This window comes from Mauremys reevesii, linkage group 22 (assembly GCF_016161935.1).
Source record: "Mauremys reevesii isolate NIE-2019 linkage group 22, ASM1616193v1, whole genome shotgun sequence".
Classification (NCBI taxonomy): domain Eukaryota; kingdom Metazoa; phylum Chordata; order Testudines; family Geoemydidae; genus Mauremys; species Mauremys reevesii.
Window position 1 is genome coordinate 21,295,456 of NC_052644.1, and position 25,645 is coordinate 21,321,100.

The following is a 25,645-nucleotide window of genomic DNA, read 5'->3' on the forward strand; positions in this document are numbered from 1 at the left end:
CAAGGGACGCCTCTGAGGTGAGGACGGGGGGATCAAACCAAACCCCTAACGGATCAACTAATGAACTCACCCCCCTGTACAGCCCGGGGGGGAACCCAGGCGTCCTGGGCCAGGCAGCATCTGAACACCACCCTGTGCCCCGGCTGCAGGGCTGGCCTGCCGAGGGCTAAGGATGCTGGGGAGACGGGGGCCATGGGATTTTGGGTGCCCTGTGTGCAGCCTCCCAACTCTAGGGGGTGCATGGGGATGCCAGGCAGTGGGCTGGTGCCTCCCCAGGGCATCTGGCCCAGTCCCCACCGAAAGCCTGAGCCAGGGTCTGGGTGTTGTACACGGCTGGGGGCAGGACAGGGCAGACCTGTGCCCCACGGCCGGGGGGCAGGCGGGGGGGTAGGAGTCCCCCGATCCCCATGCCCAGCGCCCCACTTTCCAACCACTTCTCCCTCTGGGGTGAGATCAGGGCCTGGCACCCTGAGCCAGCCGGTCCCCTGGAGCCAGGCCAGCGCCCCCCAGGGGGGACAGGCCCCGAACCCCATTCCCTGCCCCCGAGCCAGCCAGTCCCTGCCCTGGGGCCAGACCCAGGCCAGCGCCCCTAGAGGGGAAAGGCCCCACGTCCCAGTAGCCTGTTCGCATCCACCCCCCTTATCAGGCCTGGGGCCCCCTGTCCGACTGACTATAAATAACCCCCCCGGGGCCGGTTCCACCCCTGGCGGGGGAGGAGCTCCGGAGAAGCTCTGTCCAGTGGGGTAGGTGGGCTGGGGGGGGGCAGCCAGGTGAGGAGGGAGCTGGGCCCCTCCTGGCCCCAGAGCCTCAGGCCGACTCCTCGCTGGAGGCCACGGCGAGGGCGATAGAGCCGTGGCTCACCACCAGCCGCAGGCGTTGCGGGGGGGCGAAGGGGTGAAAGGTCACCGTCCGTTTGGGCTCCTCCTGCTCCGCCCGGCGCGGCCTCACTGGCTCCAGGCGGACGTGGGCGTAGAGCGAGAGCTTGGGGTCGTCTCTGCCCGGGGGCGCCTGGCTGGCCGGCCGCCGGCGGCTCGGGGTGGGGGGGTGGGGCCCGGCAGGGGGCGCCCCAGTGAATATCGCCCTTCCGTGTCCGCCAAGAAGAGAACCCAGGAGTCCGAGCTCCTCCCTCTCTCTGTAATCACTTGCTCTTGGGCCAGGAGGAAGGGAGGGGTGGAGCCCAACCCTGGGGGGAATTTACCCCCACCCCCCACGGGATTGATAGACAGTTCAGCAGCCGTGACCCATTAGCGCCCTCCCCCCACCCTGGAAGAACCCAGGCGTCCGGCCTCCCTCTGCCTTGGCAGGGCCAACCCTGTGGGCAGCAGGGGTGGCTGAATCTGGGGGCGGCAGAGTGGGGGGGATCTCTCTGTCCATCACCAACACAAACGATATGGGAGGTTTGGGCCAGCGGCGGGAAGGCCACTCCCCCCACCCCGCCTGTCTGTAACGCCCAGGCTCTGTGGCTGGCGTGGGCCCCGTGCTGGGGTGGGGGAGGCCAGGGGAAGGGAAACCGGCTCTAACCACTCGACCCGGCTGCCGAGCGACGGCCGATCCACCCCAGCTGGGAGCCCCTCCTCCAGGTTTTGTGGCCTCTGCAAACTTGATCTGTGAGGCTTGAATATTTTCTTCCGCGTCATTGACATGAACAAGCTCAGCGTCTAGAAATGCCCCCCGTCTCCCCGTCCCCCTGCCCCTCGATGGCACGTCTCCATGTGCAGGTACATTCTGAGAGCTGCCAGTTGGGCGGCTGCGACTCTGTTTAACACACTCATTTCCTGACGTTCCTGTTAATCAGTCACCAGCTCCCGCGCCTTCCCGACATCTACAGATGTGACACCAACCCTGTGACCTTCCTCCACCGACCGTGCGACCACAGCGACAGAGGCTAGCACGTTAGTGTGACGGGGTCTAGTTTCCATAATCCCACGCTGAGGAATTATGGCACCCTCCTTTCATTCTTGATCAATCGAGTCCCGTATCAGCCACCCCATTATCTTCCCCGGGATCGAGGTCAGGCTGACGGGCCCATAATTACTCGGGTCGTCCCATTTACCCGTTTTAAAACTTGCCACAATGTGAGCTTTCTTCTGGACCTGCCGCAGGGCAAAATCAACATAAAGTGTCGTTAATTCCTCAGCCAGCTCTTTTCAAACTCTTCCATGCATATTACTGCGCCCTGCTGATATTAAAATGACTCACTTTTGTAGCTGCTGTTTGACATCCACCTGAGCAACTAGTGGAATGGAAAGTGTGTTAACATCATCATATGCTATGACATCATCACCTGTTTCGGGGTTTTTTTTTTCCAGACACGTAAGTATTTATTGAAAAATTCTACCTGGTCTGCAGTATTGAAGATTCTACCATTTCCATCTAAAAGGGATCAATGCCAGTCTCAGGATTCTTTTTTGTTCCTAATATACATTTTAAAAAAACCACGGTATGGTCTTTAACTTTGCTTGCCATAGATGTCGTCATGCGTCCCTTTGCTTCCCTTATCAATTTTCTACAATCCCCAGTTTCTGATTTATATATATTACTATCCATTGCCCCTTTCTTCCATTTGTTATTTATTATTTTTATAGCTCCCATTCAGCAGTGGGGAGAGATCGGCATCAATCCCAATCCACTCGGCCAGGTAGACGGCCGCAGGCTTGAAGACCCGGAGGAAGGGGGAATTGGGGAGAATGTAGTTGGCCAAATAGATGGTCTCCCCCCCAGCGAGATAACTGGCCCAGATGCCAAAGGTCCCGACGGTCATGATCGTGTGGTTGCAATGGACCAAGAGAGCAAAGTCCCTCCCCGGCGACGACTCCTTCCCGTCCCCCAAGAAATACACGTCCCCCCGCGAGGCGTCGATGTTCTCCCGGCACCACTCCATCCCGTTGCTGGTCACCACGAAGACCGGCTCCTGGTACTTGGCCCGGAAGTAGCCCATGGCCTTCTCCAGGTAGGCCTTGTCCGCCACCACCCCCTTTCGGACCTGGGTCAGCACCTGGATGTAATCCCCCCTCCGGACGTGGACGCCCACGTAGGTCACGTTCTGGCGCTGCCCTCGCAGCCCGGCCAGGTACCGGTTGGCCTCCTTCTTGACGTGGTCGTGGAAGGAGAATTCCTGGAGGATCTCCTGCCGGAGGTGGTGGTAGATGGTCCAGGAGCAGGGGTAGCCCGTGAGCCGGACGTATTTCCCCTTGATGTGCCTGTACTCCTCCGACATCCAATTGTGGATCCAATAATTCCTCCACGGGACGCTCCGCACCACATCGCTGGAGAGCACGGGCAGGGTGATGCGGAAGAGCGGCGCCAGCTTCTCGTGCATCTCCGGGAGGATGTAGGCCTGGCGCCCGTTCATCTTGGCCAGGGCGTAGAGGGTGGCGTATTGACCCATCTGGTTCCCCTGGCGCCCGTCGGAGTTCACGGTCCACATGCCGCGCCCCGTGGCGGGGGGTGTGGTGGGGGGCAGGATGGGAGCCATGGCTGGGGGCTGCCCCATGGCATTGGAGGAGGGGAGCCTCTGTCCACTGGCAGGGAACCAGCCCCTCCAGTGGAGGATGATGGAGAAGGTCATGATGGCCAGCAGGAAGATGGAGAGCCGGAGGGGCGGCCAGAAGGGGACCCAGGAGACCGGGGTTGCCATGGTGAGGTGAAGAGAAGGAGGTTCCGGTCTGGGGAGAGAGGGGGGAGGAGCAGGGGATGAGCACAGGAGGGGTCTTCCAGGCCCGAGTCCTGCTGTTCCCAGGGTCCCAACTCAGCTGCCTCTGCATCCCCCGATCTTAGCCCTGCCGGTGCCCCTCACTCCCGACCCGCAGCCCCCTGCTAGCCCCACCCTCCCCCTTCCAGCCCTGCCGGTGCCCCTCACTCCCGACCCGCAGCCCCTGCTGGCCCCGCCCTGGCTTAGTGCAGGTGCTGAAGGTCAAGGCTGAGGGGGCAATTTCCGCTTTCTTTTCTGATCAAAGCAGAGGAAAAGCAAACACTAAAAATTCCTCCTTGGAGCCAGGACAATCCCTGGGGACCCAGTGACCTTGACAAAGGTTGGGGGAGTCCCAGCCCCACTGCTCCCACCACTAGAGCCCACTCCCCTCCCAGCGCCGGGGAGAGAACCCAGGAGTCCTGGCTCCCAGACTCCCCTGCTCTAACCACTAGACCCCACTCCTCTCCCAGAGCCGGGGAGGGAACCCAGGAGTCCTGGCTCCAAGCCTGGCTAGTGTCTCGATCTTGTGTCTTCCAGCCAGTATAAGAGTCTGCGCAGAACCAGGCCACGACCAGCCCACCTAGGGCGGAAAATGGGTCATGGGGGTCGATCACAGGGGCTGGGAGCCAGAACTCCTGGGTTCTCTCCCTGGCTCTGGGAGGGAAGTGGGGTCTAGTGGTTACATCAGCCGGCCCCAGCCCCCCTTTTTCATTCCCTCCTTATGACCCCCCCCTCCCAATGGCCCCCAGCTTAGGGCCCATTCCCGAGACACAGGGGGACAGGAGGGTCCCCACTGCCCCGTCTCTCCCCCGCCCCCTGGGCGCTGCCCCCGCCCCGCCTGCCGGGCCTCACCTGGCTGCAGGATCCAGCCCCAGGCCAGCGGCTTCCTCGGGTCCAGGCTGAGGTGACGGGTGGTGGCTGGGCCCGGGCTGGATGGGAGGGGACCCGCCTGGGGCTGGGGAGGGCCCGTGGTTCCCTGCCCCCAGGGGTGGGGACTAGGGAGAGGCCGGACGGAGCCGGGCGCCAGGGGTTGGCTCCCAGCCTCTGCACTGCCCCCCATGTCCCTCCTTATGGGGCAGGGTCACGTAGCTGAAACCTGGAGCCCCCTGGGGAGCATGAGCCCCCCCAGCACCGCCCTGGGACCCCCGACTGCCAGGGGAGAGCGCCCCCTGCTGCGCCCCGAGCCTGCTGGTGACACGGGGCCCCCTGGTGGAGCTTGGGAGCTCTGCAGGGCAGGGACAGCAGCTCCTGCACCCCCCCTGCTCTAACCACTAGCCCCCACTCCCCTCCCCGCTAGAACCCAGGCGTCCTGCCTCCCAGCTCCCCCACCTGCCCCCAGGGGCTGTCGGGACAGACACAATCGCTGTTAGAAAAATCTTTATTCCAACCATGTTTTTTTCCCCTTAAAAAGGGGATTTTCTCCCCCATCCCAAAAAAAACCCCTGACACAAACGCCCAGCTGAGCTCCTCCCCCTCCCGCGAGGCCCCACCCCCAGAGGGGGGGCTGGGAACCCCCTCAGGCCCCACCCTCCCTTCCCCAGAGCTTTGCACCCTGTGCCCCTAGCACCAATTCATCCCCCCCATCCAGGGATCAGCTGTGGGGGTAGGTCGGGGGGGTGAGTCACCCCATATTTCCAGTCCCAACCCCTCCTCCACTGCAGAGCCCCCCCCTGCCGCCCGGAAGAACCCAGGTGTCCGGCAACCCTCTGCCTTGGCAGGGCCAACCCTGAGCCCCAAGGGGGTGTGGGGAGCAGGGGCGGCTGAATTGGGTGGGGGAATCTCTCACCAGCACAAGCCACGTGGGAGTTTCAGGTCAGCTGGGCTGGAACAGGAGGTTCCCCCCACCCTGTCCGCAAAGCCTGGGCTCTGTAGGCCCCACGGCGGGGGTGGGGGGCAGGGAAGTGGGGGGCTGCACCCTGGCGGGGGGGGGCTGCCTGGATGCTTCAGAAATGGCTTCGCCTCCCTCCCCTAGTGAGGTAGGTGAGTGTGAAACCCATTTTGCAGATGGGGAAACTGAGGCACAGAGGTGATGTGACTGGACCCCGGAGTCCTGCCTCCCACCCCCCACTTTCCCCTCCCACCCCACTCCTGTCCCACAACTGGAGTCTGACTGCAGGAGTCCTGGCTCTCCGCCCTCCCCCCTCAACCACTAGACCCTGCTCCCCTCCCACAGCTGGAGCCCGAACCCAGGAGTCCTGGCTCCCCATCTTCTACTGCCCCCACTGTCCATTGGACCCAGTTCCCAGCCCCCCACTACAGAGAACCCTAAAGACTACGTCATGCAATCGGGGTGGGGGGTGGTCAGACCCCCCTGTAACCAGCCTGGGGTCACCCCCCCCCACCTCGCCAGCCAGTAAGGGAGCAAGGAACACAAAGCTCTGGGAGTGCTAGAAATTAATCCCTTTGCACCCCCCCCCACCCCAGATCAGCCCCCAGGATCAAAACCCACCAGCTGGGCCTCAGGACCGAAAATTGATGCGATCACAAACGACCCCAGGAGCTTTCAATGGAGTCAGGCCAGGCTCCTTTTCGGGGTTGGGGAGCCACCTGCCCCATGGGGGAAAGTTTTTTTATCAAACACAATTCTCCCCTCACCCCCTGACTCCAGCAGCTGGGGATTGAGGGAGAAAAACCGCAGAACTAGCACCAGAGATGGAGAAGATGGGGAGAGGAAGGGCCCCGGCCCCCCCGTGGGGTTAATCGGCCCTTGCTCCATTGGGGGCTGGCCCCATTGAGTCCAACGGGGCTCCGGCCCAGTGACACCGGGGGGGGGGGGGGAGGGAATCTGGCCCTTCCAATCTAAACACAAGGGACGCCTCTGAGGTGAGGACGGGGGGATCAAACCAAACCCCTAACGGATCAACTAACGAACTCACCCCCTTGTACAGCCCGGGGGGGAACCCAGGCGTCCTGGGCCAGGCAGCATCTGAACCCCACCCTGTGCCCCGGCCGCAGGGCTGGCCTGCCGAGGGCTAAGGATGCTGGGGAGCCGGGGGCCATGGGATTTTGGGTGCCCTGTGTGCAGCCTCCCAACTCTAGGGGGTGCATGGGGATGCCAGGCAGTGGGCTGGTGCCTCCCCAGGGCATCTGGCCCAGTCCCCACCGAAAGCCTGAGCCAGGGTCTGGGTGTTGTACACGGCTGGGGGCAGGACAGGGCAGACCTGTGCCCCACGGCCGGGGGGGGCAGGCGGGGGGGTAGGAGTCCCCCCATCCCCATGCCCAGCGCCCCACTTTCCAACCACTTCTCACTCTGGGGTGAGATCAGGGCCTGGCACCCTGAGCCAGCCGGTCCCCTGGAGCCAGGCCAGCGCCCCCCAGGGGGGACAGGCCCCGAACCCCATTCCCTGCCCCCGAGCCAGCCAGTCCCTGCCCTGGGGCCGGACCCAGGCCAGCGCCCCCTAGAGGGGAAAGGCCCCACGTCCCAGTAGCCTGTTCGCATCCACCCCCCTTATCAGGCCTGGGGCCCCCTGTCCGACTGACTATAAATAACCCCCCCGGGGCCGGTTCCACCCCTGGCGGGGGAGGAGCTCCGGAGAAGCTGTGTCCAGTGGGGTAAGTGGGCGGCGGCTCAGTGCAATCCCATGGGCGGGGGGGGGCAGCCAGGTGAGGAGGGCTGGGCCTCCTGGCCCCAGAGCCTCAGGCCGACTCCTCGCTGGAGGCCACGGCGAGGGCGATAGAGCCGTGGCTCACCACCAGCCGCAGGCGTTTCGGGGGGGCGAAGGGGTGAAAGGTCACCGTCCGTTTGGGCTCCTCCTGCTCCGCCTGGCGCGGCCTCACTGGCTCCAGGCGGACGTGGGCGTAGAGCGAGAGCTTGGGGTCGTCTCTGCCCGGGGGCGCCTGGCTGGCCGGCCGCCGGCGGCTCGGGGTGGGGGGGTGGGGCCCGGCAGGGAGCGCCCCAGTGAATATCGCCCTTCCGTGTCCGCCAAGAAGAGAACCCAGGAGTCCGAGCTCCTCCCTCTCTCTGTAATCACTTGCTCTTGGGCCAGGAGGAAGGGAGGGGTGGAGCCCAACCCTGGGGGGAATTTACCCCCACCCCCCACGGGATTGATAGACAGTTCAGCAGCCGTTAGCCATTAGCGCCCTCCCCCCACCCTGGAAGAACCCAGGCGTCCGGCCTCCCTCTGCCTTGGCAGGGCCAACCCTGTGGGCAGCAGGGGTGGCTGAATCTGGGGGCGGCAGAGTGGGGGGGATCTCTCTGTCCGTCACCAAGACAAACCACATGGGAGGTTTGGGCCAGCGGCGGCGGGAAGCGCGCCCCCGCCTGCCTGTAACGCCCGGGCTCTGTGGCTGGCGTGGGCCCCATGCTGGGGTGGGGGAGGCCAGGGGAAGGGAAACCGGCTCTAACCACTCGACCCGGCTGCCGAGCGACGGCCGATCCACCCCAGCTGGGAGCCCCTCCTCCAGGTTTTGTGGCCTCTGCAAACTTGATCTGTGAGGCTTGAATATTTTCTTCCGCGTCATTGACATGAACAAGCTCAGCGTCTAGAAATGCCCCCCGTCTCCCCGTCCCCCTGCCCCTCGATGGCACGTCTCCATGTGCAGGTACTTTCTGAGAGCTGCCAGTTGGGCGGCTGCGACTCTGTTTAACACACTCATTTCCTGGCGTTCCTGTTAATCAGTCACCAGCTCCCGCGCCTTCCCGACATCTACAGATGTGACACCAACCCTGGGACCTTCCTCCACCGACCGTGCGACCACAGCGACAGAGGCTAGCACGTTAGTGTGACGGGGTCTAGTTTCCATAATCCCACGCTGAGGAATTATGGCACCCTTCTTTCATTCTTGATCAATCGAGTTCCGTATCAGCCACCCCATTATCTTCCCCGGGATCGAGGTCAGGCTGACGGGCCCATAATTACTCGGGTCGTCCCATTTACCCGTTTTAAAACTTGCCACAATGTGAGCTTTCTTCTGGACCTGCCGCAGGGCAAAATCAACATAAAGTGTCGTTAATTCCTCAGCCAGCTCTTTTCAAACTCTTCCGTGCATATTACTGCGCCCTGCTGATATTAAAATGACTCACTTTTGTAGCTGCTGTTTGACATCCACCTGAGCAACTAGTGGAATGGAAAGTGTGTTAACATCATCATATGCTATGACATCATCACCTGTTTCGGGGTTTTTTTTTCCAGACACGTAAGTATTTATTGAAAAATTCTACCTGGTCTGCAGTATTGAAGATTCTACCATTTCCATCTAAAAGGGATCAATGCCAGTCTCAGGATTCTTTTTTGTTCCTAATATACATTTAAAAAAAACCACGGTATGGTCTTTAACTTTGCTTGCCATAGATGTCGTCATGCGTCCCTTTGCTTCCCTTATCAATTTTCTACAATCCCCAGTTTCTGATTTATATATATTACTATCCATTGCCCCTTTCTTCCATTTGTTATTTATTATTTTTATAGCTCCCATTCAGCAGTGGGGAGATCGGCATCAATCCCAATCCACTCGGGCAGGTAGAATGCCAGGCTTGAAGACCCGGAGGAAGGGGGAATTGGGGAGAATGTAGTTGGCCAAATAGATGGTCTCCCCCCCAGCGAGATAACTGGCCCAGATGCCAAAGGTCCCGACGGTCATGATCGTGTGGTTGCAATGGACCAAGAGAGCAAAGTCCCTCCCCGGCGACGACTCCTTCCCGTCCCCCGAGAAATACACGTCCCCCCGCGAGGCGTCGATGTTCTCCCGGCACCACTCCATCCCGTTGCTGGTCACCACGAAGACCGGCTCCTGGTACTTGGCCCGGAAGTAGCCCATGGCCTTCTCCAGGTAGGCCTTGTCCGCCACCACCCCCTTTCGGACCTGGGTCAGCACCTGGATGTAGTCCCCCCTCCGGACGTGGACGCCCACGTAGGTCACGTTCCGGCGCTGCCCACGCAGCCCGGCCAGGTACCGGTTGGCCTCCTCCTTGACGTGGTCGTGGAAGGAGAATTCCTGGAGGATCTCCTGCCGGAGGTGGTGGTAGATGGTCCAGGAGCAGGGGTAGCCCGTGAGCCGGACGTATTTCCCCTTGATGTGCCTGTACTCCTCCGACATCCAATTGTGGATCCAATAATTCCTCCACGGGACGCTCCGCACCACATCGCTGGAGAGCACGGGCAGGGTGATGCGGAAGAGCGGCGCCAGCTGCTGGTGCATCTCTGGGAGGATGTAGGCCTGGCGCCCGTTCATCTTGGCCAGGGCGTAGAGGGTGGCGTATTGACCCATCTGGTTCCCCTGGCGCCCGTCGGAGTTCACGGTCCACATGCCGCGCTCCGTGGCGGGGGGTGTGGTGGGGGGCAGGATGGGAGCCATGGCTGGGGGCTGCCCCATGGCATTGGAGGAGGGGAGCCTCTGTCCACTGGCAGGGAACCAGCCCCTCCAGTGGAGGATGACGGAGAAGGTCATGATGGCCAGCAGGAAGATGGAGAGCCGGAGGGGTGGCCAGAAGGGGACCCAGGAGACCGGGGTTGCCATGGTGAGGTGAAGGGAAGGAGGTTCCGGTCTGGGGAGAGAGGGGGGAGGAGCAGGGGATGAGCACAGGAGGGGTCTTCCAGGCCCGAGTCCTGCTGTTCCCAGGGTCCCAACTCAGCTGCCTCTGCATCCCCCGATCTTAGCCCTGCCGGTGCCCCTCACTCCCGACCCGCAGCCCCCTGCTAGCCCCACCCTCCCCCTTCCAGCCCTGCCGGTGCCCCTCACTCCCGACCCGCAGCCCCTGCTGGCCCCGCCCTGGCTTAGTGCAGGTGCTGAAGGTCAAGGCCGAGGGGGCAATTTCCGCTTTCTTTTCTGATCAAAGCAGAGGAAAAGCAAACACTAAAAATTCCTCCTTGGAGCCAGGACAATCCCTGGGGACCCAGTGACCTTGAGAAAGGTTGGGGGAGTCCCAGCCCCACTGCTCCCACCACTAGAGCCCACTCCCCTCCCAGCGCTGGGGAGGGAACCCAGGAGTCCTGGCTCCCAGACTCCCCTGCTCTAACCACTAGACCCCACTCCTCTCCCAGAACCGGGGAGGGAACCCAGGAGTCCTGGCTCCAAGCCTGGCTAGTGTCTCGATCTTGTGTCTTCCAGCCAGTATAAGAGTCTGCGCAGAACCAGGCCACGACCAGCCCACCTAGGGCAGGAAAAGGGTCGTGCGGGTCGATCACAGGGGCTGGGAGCCAGGACTCCTGGGTTCTCTCCCTGGCTCTGGGAGGGAAGTGGGGTCTAGTGGTTACATCAGCCGGCCCCAGCCCCTTTTTCATTCCCTCCTTATGACCCCCCCATCCCAATGGCCCCCAGCTTAGGGCCCATTCCCGAGACACAGGGGGGCAGGAGGGTCCCCACTGCCCCGTCTCTCCCCCGCCCCCTGGGCGCTGCCCCCGCCCCGCCTGCCGGGCCTCACCTGGCTGCAGGATCCAGCCCCGGGCCAGCGGCTTCCTCGGGTCCAGGCTGAGGTGACGGGTGGCGGCTGGGCCCGGGCTGGATGGGAGGGGACCCGCCTCGGGCTGGGGAGGGCCCGTGGGTCCCTGCCCCCAGGGGTGGGGACTAGGGAGAGGCCGGACGGAGCTGGGCGCCAGGGGTTGGCTCCCAGCCTCTGCACTGCCCCCCATGTCCCTCCTTATGGGGCAGGGTCACGTAGCTGAAACCTGGAGCCCCCTGGGGAGCACGAGCCCCCCCAGCACCGCCCTGGGACCCCCGACTGCCAGGGGAGAGCGCCCCCTGCTGCGCCCCGAGCCTGCTCGTGACACGGGGCCCCCTGGTGGAGCTTGGGAGCTCTGCAGGGCAGGGACAGCAGCTCCTGCACCCCCCCTGCTCTAACCACTAGCCCCCACTCCCCTCCCCGCTAGAACCCAGGCGTCCTGCCTCCCAGCTCTCCCACCCGCCCCCAGGGGCTCCTTGGGACAGACACAATCGCTTTTAGAAATATCTTTATTCCAACCATGTTTTTTTCCCCTTAAAAAGGGGATTTTCTCTCCCATCCCAAAAAAAAACCCCGACACAAACGCCCAGCTGAGCTCCTCCCCCTCCCGCGAGGCCCCACCCCCAGAGGGGGGCTGGGAACCCCCTCAGGCCCCACCCTCCCTTCCCCAGAGCTTTGCACCCTGTGCCCCTAGCACCAATTCATCCCCCCCCATCCTGGGATCAGCTGTGGGGGTAGGTCGGGGGGGTGAGTCACCCCATATTTCCAGTCCCAACCCCTCCTCCACTGCAGAGCCCCCCCCCCGCCCAGAAGAACCCAGGTGTCCGGCCCCACTCTGCCTTGGCAGGGCCAACCCTGAGCCCCAAGGGGGTGTGGGGAGCAGGGGCGGCTGAACTGGGGGGGGGGGAGAATCTCTCACCAGCACAAGCCACGTGGGAGTTTCATGTCAGCTGGGCTGGAACAGGAGGTTCCCCCCACCCTGTCCGCAAAGCCCGGGCTCTGCAGGCCCCACGGCGGGGGTGGGGGGCAGGGAAAGGGGGCGCTGCACCCTGGCAGGGGGGGGGCTGCCTGGATGCTTCAGAAATGTCTTTGCCTCCCTCCCCCAGTGAGGTAGGTGAGTGTGAAACCCATTTTGCAGATGGGGAAACTGAGGCACAGAGGTGACGCGACTGGACCCAGGTACAGCTGGGGTTGGGACCCAGGAGTCCTGCCTCCCACCCCCCACTTCCCCCTCCTGTCCCACAACTGGAGTCTGACTGGAGGAGACCGGGCTCTCAGCCCTCCCCCCTCAACCCCGAGACCCGGCCCCCCTCCCACAGCGGGCGCCTCAACCCAGGAGTCCGGGCACCCCCCCCCCCATCTTCTACGGCCCCCAGAGTCCGTTGGCCCCACTTCCCAGCCCCCCCCTACAGAGAACCCGACAGACTACGGCAGGCCAGCGGGGGGGGGGGTGTTCAGACACCACTGGAACCCGCCTGGGGTCACCCCCCCCCACCTCGCAAGCCAGTAAGGGAGTAAGGAACACAAAGCTCTGGGGATTGCTAGAAATTAATCCCTTTGCCTCCCCTCCCCCCAGATCAGCCCCCAGGATCAAAATCCACCAGCTGGGCCTCAGAACCGAAAATTGATGCGATCGCAAACGACCCCAGGAGCTTTCAATGGAGTCAGGCCAGGCTCCTTTTTCGGGGGGTTGGGGGGAGCCACCTGCCCCCCCCCCCCCCATGGGGGAAAGTTTTATCAAACACAATTCTCCCCTCACCCCCTGACTCCAGCAGCTGGGGATTGAGGGAGAAAAACCGCAGAACTAGCACCAGACATGGAGGAGGAGGGGAGAGGAACGGCCCCGGCCGCGGCCCCCCCAGGGTTAATCGGCCCTTGCTCCATTGGAGGCTGGCCCCACTGAGTCCAACGGGGCTCCGGCCCAGTGACACTGGGGGGGGGGGGATCTGGCCCTTCCAATCTAAACACAAGCGACGCCTCTGAGGTGAGGACGGGGGGGATCAAACCGAGCCCCTAACGAGATCAACTAACGAACTCACCCCCTTGTACAGCCCGGGGGGGAACCCAGGCGTCCTGGGCCAGGCAGCATCTGAACGCCACCCTGTGCCCCGGCTGCAGGGCTGGCCTGCCGAGGGCTAAGGATGCTGGGGAGATGGGGAGCCGGGGGCCATGGGATTTGGGGGTGCCCTGTGTGCAGCCTCCCAACTCTAGGGGGTGCATGGGGATGCCAGGCAGTGGGCTGGTGCCTCCCCAGGGCATCTGGCCCAGTCCCCACCGAAAGCCTGAGCCAGGGTCTGGGTGTTGTACACGGCTGGGGGCAGGACAGGGCAGACCTGTGCCCCACGGCCAGGGGGCAGGCGGGGGATAGGAGTCCCCCGATCCCAATGCCCAGCGCCCCACTTTCCAACCACTTCTCCCTCTGGGGTGAGATCAGGGCCTGGCACCCTGAGCCAGCCGGTCCCCTGGAGCCAGGCCAGCGCCCCCCAGGGGGGACAGGCCCCGAACCCCATTCCCTGCCCCCCTGAGCCAGCCAGTCCCTGCCCTGGGGCCGGACCCAGGCCAGCGCCCCCTAGAGGGGAAAGGCCCCACGTCCCAGTAGCCTGTTCACATCCACACCCCTTATCAGGCCTGGGGCCCCCTGTCCGACTGACTATAAATAACCCCCCCGGGGCCGGTTCCACCCCTGGCGGGGGAGGAGCTCCGGAGAAGCTCTGTCCAATGGGGTAGGTGGGCGGCGGCTCAGTGCAATCCCATGGGAGGGGGGGGGCAGCCAGGTGAGGAGGGAGCTGGGCCCCTCCTGGCCCCAGAGCCTCAGGCCGACTCCTCGCTGGAGGCCACGGCGAGGGCGATAGAGCCGTGGCTCACCACCAGCCGCAGGCGTTTCGGGGGGGCGAAGGGGTGAAAGGTCACCGTCCGTTTGGGCTCCTCCTGCTCCGCCCGGCGCGGCCTCACTGGCTCCAGGCGGACGTGGGCGTAGAGCGAGAGCTTGGGGTCGTCTCTGCCCGGGGGCGCCTGGCTGGCCGGCCGCCGGCGGCTCGGGGTGGGGGGTGGGGCCCGGCAGGGGGCGCCCCAGTGAATATCGCCCTTCCGTGTCCGCCAAGAAGAGAACCCAGGAGTCCGAGCTCCTCCCTCTCTCTGTAATCACTTGCTCTTGGGCCAGGAGGAAGGGAGGGGTGGAGCCCAACCCTGGGGGGAATTTACCCCCACCCCCCACGGGATTGATAGACAGTTCAGCAGCCGTGACCCATTAGCGCCCTCCCCCCACCCTGGAAGAACCCAGGCGTCCGGCCTCCCTCTGCCTTGGCAGGGCAAACCCTGTGGGCAGCAGGGGTGGCTGAATCTGGGGGCGGCAGAGTGGGGGGGATCTCTCTGTCCATCACCAACACAAACGATATGGGAGGTTTGGGCCAGCGGCGGGAAGGCCACTCCCCCCACCCCGCCCCCCCGCCTGTCTGTAACGCCCGGGCTCTGTAGCTGGCGTGGGCCCCATGCTGGGGCGGGGGAGGCCAGGGGAAGGGACACCGGCTCTAACCACTCGACCCGGCTGCCGAGCGACGGCCGATCCACCCCAGCTGGGAGCCCCTCCTCCAGGTTTTGTGGCCTCTGCAAACTTGATCTGTGAGGCTTGAATATTTTCTTCCGCGTCATTGACATGAACAAGCTCAGCATCTAGAAATGCCCCCCCGTCTCCCCATCCCCCTGCCACTCGATGGCACGTCTCCATGTGCAGGTACATTCTGAGAGCTGCCAGTTGGGCGGCTGCGACTCTGTTTAACACACTCATTTCCTGACGTTCCTGTTAATCAGTCACCAGCTCCCGCGCCTTCCCGACATCTACAGATGTGACACCAACCCTGTGACCTTCCTCCACCGACTGTGCGACCACAGCGACAGAGGCTAGCACATTAGTGTGACGGGGTCTAGTTTCCATAATCCCACGCTGAGGAATTATGGCACCCTCCTTTCATTCTTGATCAATCGAGTCCCGTATCAGCCACCCCATTATCTTCCCCGGGACCGAGGTCAGGCTGACGGGCCCATAATTACTCGGGTCGTCCCATTTACCCGTTTTAAAACTTGCCACAACGTGAGCTTTCTTCTGGACCTGCCGCAGAGCAAAATCAACATAAAGTGTCGTTAATTCCTCAGCCAGCTCTTTTCAAACTCTTCCATGCATATTACTGCGCCCTGCTGATATTAAAATGACTCACTTTTGTAGCTGCTGTTTGACATCCACCTGAGCAACTAGTGGAATGGAAAGTGTGTTAACATCATCATATGCTATGACATCATCATCTGTTTTGGGTTTTTTTCCAGACACGTAAGTATTTATTGAAAAATTCTACCTGGTCTGCAGTATTGAAGATTCTACCATTTCCATCTAAAAGGGATCAATGCCAGTCTCAGGATTCTTTTTTGTTCCTAATATACATTTAAAAAAAACCACGGTATGGTCTTTAACTTTGCTTGCCATAGATGTCGTCATGCGTCCCTTTGCTTCCCTTATCAATTTTCTACAATCCCCAGTTTCTGATTTATATATATTACTATCCATTGCCCCTTTCTTCCATTTGTTATTTATTATTTTTATAGCTCCCATTCAGCAGTGGGGAGAGATCGGCATCAATCCCAATCCACTCGGGCAGGTAGACGGCCGCAGGCTTGAAGACCCGGAGGAAGGGGGAATTGGGGAGAATGTAGTTGGCCAAATAGATGGTCTCCCCCCCAGCGAGATAACTGGCCCAGATGCCAAAGGTCCCGACGGTCATGATCGTGTGGTTGCAATGGACCAAGAGAGCAAAGTCCCTCCCCGGCGACGACTCCTTCCCGTCCCCCGAGAAATACACGTCCCCCCGCGAGGCGTCGATGTTCTCCCGGCACCACTCCATCCCGTTGCTGGTCACCACGAAGACCGGCTCCTGGTACTTGGCCCGGAAGTAGCCCATGGCCTTCTCCAGGTAGGCCTTGTCCGCCACCACCCCCTTTCGGACCTGGGTCAGCACCTGGATGTAGTCCCCCCTCCGGACGTGGACGCCCACGTAGGTCACGTTCCGGCGCTGCCCACGCAGCCCGGCCAGGTACCGGTTGGCCTCCTCCTTGATGTGGTCGTGGAAGGAGAATTCCTGGAGGAGCTCCTGCCGGAGGTGGTGGTAGATGGTCCAGGAGCAGGGGTAGCCCGTGAGCCGGACGTATTTCCCCTCGATGTGCCTGTACTCCTCCGACATCCAATTGTGGATCCAATAGTTCCTCCACGGGACGCTCCGGACCACATCGCTGGAGAGCACGGGCAGGGTGATGCGGAAGAGCGGCGCCAGCTTCTCGTGCATCTCCGGGAGGATGTAGGCCTGGCGCCCGTTCATCTTGGCCAGGGCGTAGAGGGTGGCGTATTGACCCATCTGGTTCCCCTGGCGCCCGTCGGAGTTCACGGTCCACATGCCGCGCCCCGTGGCGGGGGGTGTGGTGGGGGGCAGGATGGGAGCCATGGCTGGGGGCTGCCCCATGGCATTGGAGGAGGGGAGCCTCTGTCCACTGGCAGGGAACCAGCCCCTCCAGTGGAGGATGATGGAGAAGGTCATGATGGCCAGCAGGAAGATGGAGAGCCGGAGGGGTGGCCAGAAGGGGACCCAGGAGACTAGGGATGCCATGGTGAGGTGAAGGGAAGGAGGTTCCGGTCTGGGGAGAGAGGGGGGAGGAGCAGGGGATGAGCACAGGAGGGGTCTTCCAGGCCCGAGTCCTGCTGTTCCCAGGGTCCCAACTCAGCTGCCTCTGCATCCCCCGATCTTAGCCCTGCCGGTGCCCCTCACTCCCGACCCGCAGCCCCTGCTGGCCCCGCCCTGGCTTAGTGCAGGTGCTGAAGGTCAAGGCCGAGGGGGCAATTTCCGCTTTCTTTTCTGATCAAAGCAGAGGAAAAGCAAACACTAAAAATTCCTCCTTGGAGCCAGGACAATCCCTGGGGACCCAGTGACCTTGACAAAGGTTGGGGGAGTCCCAGCCCCACTGCTCCCACCACTAGAGCCCACTCCCCTCCCAGTGCTGGGGAGGGAACCCAAGAGTCCTGGCTCCCAGCCCCCCCACTCCCCTCCCAGAGCCGGGGAGGGAACCCAGGAGTCCTGGCTAGTGTCTCGATCTTGTGTCTTCCAGCCAGTATATGAGTCTGCGCAGAACCAGGCCACGACCAGCCCACCTAGGGCAGGAAAAGGGTCGTGGGGGTCGATCACAGGGGCTGGGAGCCAGGACTCCTGGGTTCTCTCCCTGGCTCTGGGAGGGAAGTGGGGTCTAGTGGTTACATCAGCCGGCCCCAGCCCCCCTTTTTCATTCCCTCCTTATGACCCCCCCATCCCAATGGCCCCCAGCTTAGGGCCCATTCCCGAGACACAGGGGGGCAGGAGGGTCCCCACTGCCCCGTCTCTCCCCCGCCCCCTGGGCGCTGCCCCCGCCCCGCCTGCCGGGCCTCACCTGGCTGCAGGATCCAGCCCCAGGCCAGCGGCTTCCTCGGGTCCAGGCTGAGGTGACGGGTGGTGGCTGGGCCCGGGCTGGATGGGAGGGGACCCGCCTCGGGCTGGGGAGGGCCCGTGGGTCCCTGCCCCCAGGGGTGGGGACTAGGGAGAGGCCGGACGGAGCCGGGCGCCAGGGGTTGGCTCCCAGCCTCTGCACTGCCCCCCATGTCCCTCCTTATGGGGCAGGGTCACGTAGCTGAAACCTGGAGCCCCCTGGGGAGCACGAGCCCCCCCAGCACCGCCCTGGGACCCCCGACTGCCAGGGGAGAGCGCCCCCTGCTGCGCCCCGAGCCTGCTCGTGACACGGGGCCCCCTGGTGGAGCTTGGGAGCTCTGCAGGGCAGGGACAGCAGCTCCTGTACCCCCCCTGCTCTAACCACTAGCCCCCACTCCCCTCCCCGCTAGAACCCAGGCGTCCTGAATCCCAGCTCCCCCACCTGCCCCCAGGGGCTGTCGGGACAGACACAATCGCTTTTAGAAATATCTTTATTCCAACCATGTTTTTTTCCCCCTTTAAAAGGGGATTTTCTCCCCCATCCCCCAAAAAAACCCCGACACAAATGCCCAGCTGAGCTCCTCCCCCTCCCGCAAGGCCCCACCCCCAGAGGGGGGGCTGGGAACCCCCTCAGGCCCCACCCTCCCTTCCCCAGAGCTTTGCACCCTGTGCCCCTAGCACCAATTCATCCCCCCCCATCCTGGGATCAGCTGTGGGGGTAGGTCGGGGGGGTGAGTCACCCCATATTTCCAGTCCCAACCCCTCCTCCACTGCAGAGCCCCCCCTCCCACCCGGAAGAACCCAGGTGTCCGGCAACCCTCTGCCTTGGCAGGGCCAACCCTGAGCCCCAAGGGGGCTGTGGGGAGCAGGGGCCGCTGAATTGGGGGGGGGGGAATCTCTCACCAGCACAAGCCACGTGGGAGTTTCAGGTCAGCTGGGCTGGAACAGGAGGTTCCCCCCACCCTGTCCGCAAAGCCCGGGCTCTGCAGGCCCCACGGCGGGGGTGGGGGGCAGGGAAAGGGGGCGCTGCACCCTGGCAGGGGGAGGGGGGCTGCCGGGATGCTTCAGAAATGGCTTCGCCTCCCTCCCCCAGTGAGGTAGGTGAGTGTGAAACCCATTTTGCAGATGGGGAAACTGAGGCACAGAGGTGACGCGACTGGACCCAGGTACAGCTGGGGTTGGGACCCAGGAGTCCTGCCTCCCACCCCCCACTTCCCCCTCCTGTCCCACAACTGGAGTCTGACTGCAGGAGTCCTGACTCTCAGCCCTCCCCCCTCAACCACTAGACCCTGCTCCCCTCCCACAGCTGGAGCCAGAACCCAGGAGTCCTGGCTCCCCCCCCCCCATCTTCTACTGCCCCCAGTGTCCTTTGGACCCAGTTCCCAGCCCCCCACTACAGAGAACCCTAAAGACTACGTCATGCAATCGGGGTGGGGGGTGTTCAGACCCCCCTTTAACCAGCCTGGGGTGACCCCACCTCCCAAGCCAGTAAGGGAGCAAGGAACACAAAGCTCTGGGGATTGCTAGAAATTAATCCCTTTGGGCCCCCAGATCAGCCCCCAGGCTCAAAATCCACCAGCTGGGCCTCAGGACCGAAAGTTGATACGATCGCAAACGACCCCAGGAGCTTTCAATGGAGTCAGGCCAGGCTCCTTTTTCGGGGGGTTGGGGGGAGCCACCTGCCCCCCCCATGGGGGAAAGTTTATCAAACACAATTCTCCCCTCACCCCCTGACTCCAGCAGCTGGGGATTGAGGGAGAAAAACCACAGAACTAGCACCAGACATGGAGGAGGAGGGGAGAGGAACAGCCCCGGCCACGGCCCCCCCAGGGTTAATCGGCCCTTGCTCCATTGGGGGCTGGCCCCACTGAGTCCAACGGGGCTCCGGCCCAGTGACACTGGGGGGGGGGGATCTGGCCCTTCCAATCTAAACACAAGGGACGCCTCTGAGGTGAGGACGGGGGGATCAAACCAAACCCCTAACGGATCAACTAATGAACTCACCCCCCTGTACAGCCCGGGGGGGAACCCAGGCGTCCTGGGCCGGGCAGCATCTGAACACCACCCTGTGCCCCGGCTGCAGGGCTGGCCTGCCGAGGGCTAAGGATGCTGGGGAGACGGGGGCCATGGGATTTGGGGGTGCCCTGTGTGCAGCCTCCCAACTCTAGGGGGTGCATGGGGATGCCAGGCAGTGGGCTGGTGCCTCCCCAGGGCATCTGGCCCAGTCCCCACCGAAAGCCTGAGCCAGGGTCTGGGTGTTGTACACGGCTGGGGGCAGGACAGGGCAGACCTGTGCCCCACGGCCGGGGGGGGCAGGCGGGGGGGTAGGAGTCCCCCCATCCCCATGGACAGCGCCCCACTTTCCAACCACTTCTCCCTCTGGGGTGAGATCAGGGCCTGGCACCCTGAGCCAGCCGGTCCCCTGGAGCCAGGCCAGCGCCCCCCAGGGGGGACAGGCCCCGAACCCCATTCCCTGCCCCCCTGAGCCAGCCAGTCCCTGCCCTGGGGCCGGACCCAGGCCAGCGCCCCCTAGAGGGGAAAGGCCCCACGTCCCAGTAGCCTGTTCGCATCCACCCCCCTTATCAGGCCTGGGGCCCCCTGTCCGACTGACTATAAATAACCCCCCCGGGGCCGGTTCCACCCCTGGCGGGGGAGGAGCTCCGGAGAAGCTCTGTCCAGTGGGGTAGGTGGGCTGGGGGGGGGGGCAGCCAGGTGAGGAGGGAGCTGGGCCCCTCCTGGCCCCAGAGCCTCAGGCCGACTCCTCGCTGGAGGCCACGTCGAGGGCGATAGAGCCGTGGCTCACCACCAGCCGCAGGCGTTGCGGGGGGGCGAAGGGGTGAAAGGTCACCGTCCGTTTGGGCTCCTCCTGCTCCGCCCGGCGCGGCCTCACTGGCTCCAGGCGGACGTGGGCGTAGAGCGAGAGCTTGGGGTCGTCTCTGCCCGGGGGCGCCTGGCTGGCCGGCCGCCCGGCTCGGGTGGGGTGGGGCCCGGCAGGGGGCGCCCCAGTGAATATCGCCCTTCCGTGTCCGCCAAGAAGAGAACCCAGGAGTCCGAGCTCCTCCCTCTCTCTGTAATCACTTGCTCTTGGGCCAGGAGGAAGGGAGGGGTGGAGCCCAACCCTGGGGGGAATTTACCCCCACCCCCCACGGGATTGATAGACAGTTCAGCAGCCGTGACCCATTAGCACCCTCCCCCCACCCTGGAAGAACCCAGGCGTCCGGCCTCCCTCTGCCTTGGCAGGGCCAACCCTGTGGGCAGCAGGGGTGGCTGAATCTGGGGGCGGCAGAGTGGGGGGGATCTCTCTGTCCATCACCAACACAAACGATATGGGAGGTTTGGGCCAGCGGCGGGAAGGCGAGCGCCCCCCCCCCCGCCTGTCTGTAACGCCCAGGCTCTGTGGCTGGCGTGGGCCCCGTGCTGGGGTGGGGGAGGCCAGGGGAAGGGAAACCGGCTCTAACCACTCCACCCGGCTGCCGAGCGACGGCCGATCCACCCCAGCTGGGAGCCCCTCCTCCAGGTTTTGTGGCCTCTGCAAACTTGATCTGTGAGGCTTGAATATTTTCTTCTGCGTCATTGACATGAACAAGCTCAGCGTCTAGAAATGCCCCCCGTCTCCCCGTCCCCCTGCCCCTCGATGGCACGTCTCCATGTGCAGGTACATTCTGAGAGCTGCCAGTTGGGCGGCTGCGACTCTGTTTAACACACTCATTTCCTGACGTTCCTGTTAATCAGTCACCAGCTCCCGCGCCTTCCCGACATCTACAGATGTGACACCAACCCTGTGACCTTCCTCCACCAACCGTGCGACCACAGCGACAGAGGCTAGCACGTTAGTGTGACGGGGTCTAGTTTCCATAATCCCACGCTGAGGAATTATGGCACCCTTCTTTCATTCTTGATCAATCGAGTCCCGTATCAGCCACCCCATTATCTTCCACAGGATCGAGGTCAGGCTGACAGGCCCATAATTACTCGGGTCGTCCCATTTACCCGTTTTAAAACTTGCCACAATGTGAGCTTTCTTCTGGACCTGCCGCAGGGCAAAATCAACATAAAGTGTCGTTAATTCCTCAGCCAGCTCTTTTCAAACTCTTCCATGCATATTACTGCGCCCTGCTGATATTAAAATGACTCACTTTTGTAGCTGCTGTTTGACATCCACCTGAGCAACTAGTGGAATGGAAAGTGTGTTAACATCATCATATGCTATGACATCATCATCTGTTTTGGGTTTTTTTCCAGACACAGAACTATTTATTGAAAAATTCTACCTGGTCTGTAGTATTGAAAATTCTACCATTTCCATCTAAAAGGGATCAATGCCAGTCTCAGGATTTTTTTTTGTTCCTAATATACATTTTTAAAAAACCACGGTATGGTCTTTAACTTTGCTTGCCATAGATGTCATCATGCGTCCCTTTGCTTCCCTTATCAATTTTCTACAATCCCCAGTTTCTGATTTATATATATTACTATCCATTGCCCCTTTCTTCCATTTGTTATTTATTATTTTTATAGCTCCCATTCAGCAGTGGGGAGAGATCGGCGTCAATCCCAATCCACTCAGGCAGGAAGACGGCCGCAGGCTTGAAGACCCGGAGGTAGGGGAATCGGGAGAATGTAGTTGGCCAAATAGATGGTCTCCCCAGCCAGGTAACTGGCCCAGATGCCGAAGCTCCCGATGGTCATGATCGTGTGGTTGCAATGGACCAAGAGAGCGAAATCCCTCCCTGGCGATGACTCCTTCCCGTCCCCCGAGAAATACACGTCCCCCCGCGAGGCGTCGATGTTCTCCCGGCACCACTCCATCCCGTTGCTGGTCACCACGAAGACCGGCTCCTGGTACTTGGCCCGGAAGTAGCCCATGGCCTTCTCCAGGTAGGCCTTGTCCGCCACCACCCCCTTCCGGTCCTGGGGCATCACCCGGACGTAGTCCCCCCTCCGGACGTGGACACCCACGTAGGTCACGTTCCGGCGCTGCCCACGCAGCCCGGCCAGGTACCGGTTGGCCTCCTCCTTGACGTGGTCGTGGAAGGAGAATTCCTGGAGGAGCTCCTGCCGGAGGTGGTGGTAGAAGGTCCAGGAGTAGGGGTAGCCTGTGAGTCGGATGTATTTCCCCTCGATGTGCCTGTACTCCTCCGACATCCAATTGTGGAGCTGGTAGTTCCTCCACGGGACGCTCCGGACCACGTCGCTGGAGAGCACGGGCAGGGTGATGCGGAAGAGCGGCGCCAGCTTCTCGTGCATCTCCAGGAGGATGTAGGCCTGGCGCCCGTTCATCTTGGCCAGGGCGTAGAGGGTGGCGTATTGACCCATCTGGTTCCCCAGGCGCCCGGCGGGGTTCACGGTCCACATGCCGCGCTCCGTGGCGGGGGGTGTGGTGGGGGGCAGGATGGGAGCCATGGCTGGGGGCTGCCCCATGGCATTGGAGGAGGGGAGCCTCTGTCCACTGGCAGGGAACCAGCCCCTCCAGTGGAGGATGATGGAGAAGGTCATGATGGCCAGCAGGAAGATGGAGAGCCGGAGGGGTGGCCAGAAGGGGACCCAGGAGACCGGGGTTGCCATGGTGAGGTGAAGGGAAGGAGGTTCCGGTCTGGGGAGAGAGGGGGGAGGAGCAGGGGATGAGCACAGGAGGGGTCTTCCAGGCCCGAGTCCTGCTGTTCCCAGGGTCCCAACTCAGCTGCCTCTGCATCCCCCGATCTTAGCCCTGCCGGTGCCCCTCACTCCCGACCCGCAGCCCCCTGCGAGCCCCCTCCCCCCAGCCCTGCAGTGCCCCTCACCCCGACCCGCAGACCCCTGCTAGCCCCACCCTCCCCTCCAGCCCTGCCAGTGCCCCCCCTCCCCCTCCAGTCCTGCCGGTGCCACTCACTCCCGACCTGCAGCCCCTGCTGTCCCACCCTGGCTTAGTGCAGGTGCTGAAGGTCAAGGCTGAGGGGCAATTTCCCTTTCTTTTCTGATCAAAGCAGAGGAAAAGCAAACACTAAAAATTCCTCCTTGTGCCAGGACAATCCCTGGGGACCCAGTGACCTTGACAAAGGTTGGGGGAGTCCCAGCCCCACTGCTCCCACCACTAGAGCCCACTCCCCTCCCAGCGCCGGGGAGGGAACCCAGGGGTCCTGGCTTCCCTGCCAGAGCCGGGGAGAGAACCCAGGAGTCCTGGCTCCCAGACTCCCCTGCTCTAACCACTAGACCCCACTCCTCTCCCAGAGCCGGGGAGGGAACCCAGGAGTCCTGGCTCCAAGCCTGGCTAGTGTCTCGATCTCGTGTCTTCCAGCCAGTATAAGAGTCTGCGCAGAACCAGGCCACGACCAGCCCACCTAGGGCAGGAAAAGGGTCGTGGGGGTCGATCACAGGGGCTGGGAGCCAGGACTCCTGGGTTCTCTCCCTGGCTCTGGGAGGGAAGTGGGGTCTAGTGGTTACATCAGCCGGCCCCAGCCCCCCTTTTTCATTCCCTCCTTATGACCCCCCCCTCCCAATGGCCCCCAGCTTAGGGCCCAGTCCCGAGACACAGGGGACAGGAGGGTCCCCACTGCCCCGTCTCCCCCGCCCCCTGGGCGCTGCCCCCGCCCCGCCTGCCGGGCCTCACCTGGCTGCAGGATCCAGCCCCAGGCCAGCGGCTTCCTCGGGTCCAGGCTGAGGTGACGGGTGGTAGCTGGGACCGGGCTGGATGGGAGGGGACCCGCCTGGGGCTGGGGAGGGCCCGTGGTTCCCTGCCCCCAGGGGTGGGGACTAGGGAGAGGCCGGACGGAGCCGGGCGCCAGGGGTTGGCTCCCAGCCTCTGCACTGCCCCCCATGTCCCTCCTTATGGGGCAGGGTCACGTAGCTGAAACCTGGAGCCCCCTGGGGAGCATGAGCCCCCCCAGCACCGCCCTGGGACCCCCGACTGCCAGGGGAGAGCGCCCCCTGCTGCGCCCCGAGCCTGCTGGTGACACGGGGCCCCCTGGTGGAGCTTGGGAGCTCTGCAGGGCAGGGACAGCAGCTCCTGCACCCCCCCTGCTCTAACCACTAGCCCCCACTCCCCTCCCCGCTAGAACCCAGGCGTCCTGCCTCCCAGCTCCCCCACCCGCCCCCAGGGGCTCCTGGGACAGACACAATCGCTTTTAGAAATATCTTTATTCCAACCATGTTTTTTTCCCCTTAAAAAGGGGATTTTCTCCCCCATCCCAAAAAAAAACCCCGACACAAACGCCCAGCTGAGCTCCTCCCCCTCCCGCGAGGCCCCACCCCCAGAGGGGGGGCTGGGAACCCCCTCAGGCCCCACCCTCCCTTCCCCAGAGCTTTGCACCCTGTTCCCCTAGCACCATTGAATCCCCCCCCCACCGGGGTTCAGCTGTGGGGGTAGGTCGGGGGGGGGTGAGTCACCCCATATTTCCAGTCCCAACCCCTCCTCCACTGCAGAGCCCCCCGCCCCCCCGCGCCCGGAAGAACCCAGGTGTCCGGCCACCCTCTACATTGGCAGGGCCAACCCTGAGCCCCAAGGGGGCTGTGGGGAGCAGGGGTGGCTGAACTGGGGGGGGGAATCTCTCACCAGCACAAGCCACGTGGGAGTTTCAGGTCAGCTGGGCTGGAACAGGAGGTTTCCCCCCACCCTGTCCGCAAAGCCCGGGCTCTGCAGGCCCCACGGCGGGGGTGGGGGGCAGGGAAGGGGGGGGCTGCACCCTGGCAGGGGGGGGCTGCCTGGATGCTTCAGAAATGGCTTCGCCTCCCTCCCCCAGTGAGGTAGGTGAGTGTGAAACCCATTTTGCAGATGGGGAAACTGAGGCACAGAGGTGATGTGACTGGACCCAGGAGTCCTGCCTCCCACCCCCCACTTCCCCCTCCTGTCCCATAACTGGAGTCTGACTGCAGGAGTCCTGGCTCTCAGCCCTCCCCCCTCGACCACTAGACCCTGCTCCTCCCACAGCTGGAGCCAGAACCCAGGAGTCCGGGCTCCCCCCCCCCCCATCTTCTACTGCCCCCACTGTCCTTTGGACCCAGCTCCCAGCCCCCCACTACAGAGAAACCTAAAGACTACGTCATGCAATCGGGGTGGGGGGTGTTCAGACCCCCCTTTAACCAGCCTGGGGTCACCCCCCCCCACCTCGC

At 63.0% G+C, this 25,645-nt stretch overlaps 3 protein-coding genes and 2 pseudogenes across 3 annotated transcripts; all 5 read right to left on the minus strand.

The window, feature by feature from the left end:
* Positions 1-604: 604 nt before the first annotated feature.
* Positions 605-1,637, minus strand: KMT5C (lysine methyltransferase 5C). The gene is made up of 2 exons (XM_039510298.1): positions 1,522-1,637; positions 605-1,081 (listed from the first exon to the last, which is right to left on the minus strand). Exons 1-2 carry the CDS (start codon positions 1,635-1,637, stop codon positions 808-810), a joined length of 390 nt encoding a protein of 129 aa, XP_039366232.1. The 3' UTR covers positions 605-807.
* An 807-nt stretch (positions 1,638-2,444) lies between these two features.
* Positions 2,445-4,898, minus strand: LOC120388308 (galactoside alpha-(1,2)-fucosyltransferase 2-like). Its single transcript, XM_039510082.1, has 2 exons — positions 4,544-4,898; positions 2,445-3,665 (listed from the first exon to the last, which is right to left on the minus strand). The coding sequence occupies exon 2, from the start codon at positions 3,635-3,637 to the stop codon at positions 2,567-2,569; it is 1,071 nt and encodes a 356-aa protein (XP_039366016.1). The 5' UTR covers positions 3,638-3,665; positions 4,544-4,898; the 3' UTR covers positions 2,445-2,566.
* A 3,982-nt stretch (positions 4,899-8,880) lies between these two features.
* On the minus strand, positions 8,881-17,835 carry LOC120388314 (annotated as a pseudogene).
* On the minus strand, positions 15,444-16,714 carry LOC120388310 (galactoside alpha-(1,2)-fucosyltransferase 2-like). Its single transcript, XM_039510084.1, has one exon. The coding sequence runs from the start codon at positions 16,712-16,714 to the stop codon at positions 15,644-15,646; it is 1,071 nt and encodes a 356-aa protein (XP_039366018.1). The 3' UTR covers positions 15,444-15,643.
* A 4,117-nt stretch (positions 17,836-21,952) lies between the features above and the next one.
* On the minus strand, positions 21,953-24,192 carry LOC120388312 (annotated as a pseudogene).
* Between the last annotated feature and the right edge of the window lie 1,453 nt (positions 24,193-25,645).

Excerpts from the sequence above, each read along its gene's own strand:
- KMT5C (XM_039510298.1), bottom strand. The coding sequence starts at position 1,637 with ATGACGCGGAAGAAAATATTCAAGCCTCACAGATCAAGTTTGCAGAGG. Across the intron at positions 1,082-1,521 it reads CTCGGCAGCCGGGTCGAGTG|GGCGATATTCACTGGGGCGC; the intron begins GTTAGAGCCGGT and ends CGGACACGGAAG.
- LOC120388308 (XM_039510082.1), bottom strand. The coding sequence starts at position 3,637 with ATGGCAACCCCGGTCTCCTGGGTCCCCTTCTGGCCGCCCCTCCGGCTC.
- LOC120388310 (XM_039510084.1), bottom strand. The coding sequence starts at position 16,714 with ATGGCATCCCTAGTCTCCTGGGTCCCCTTCTGGCCACCCCTCCGGCTC.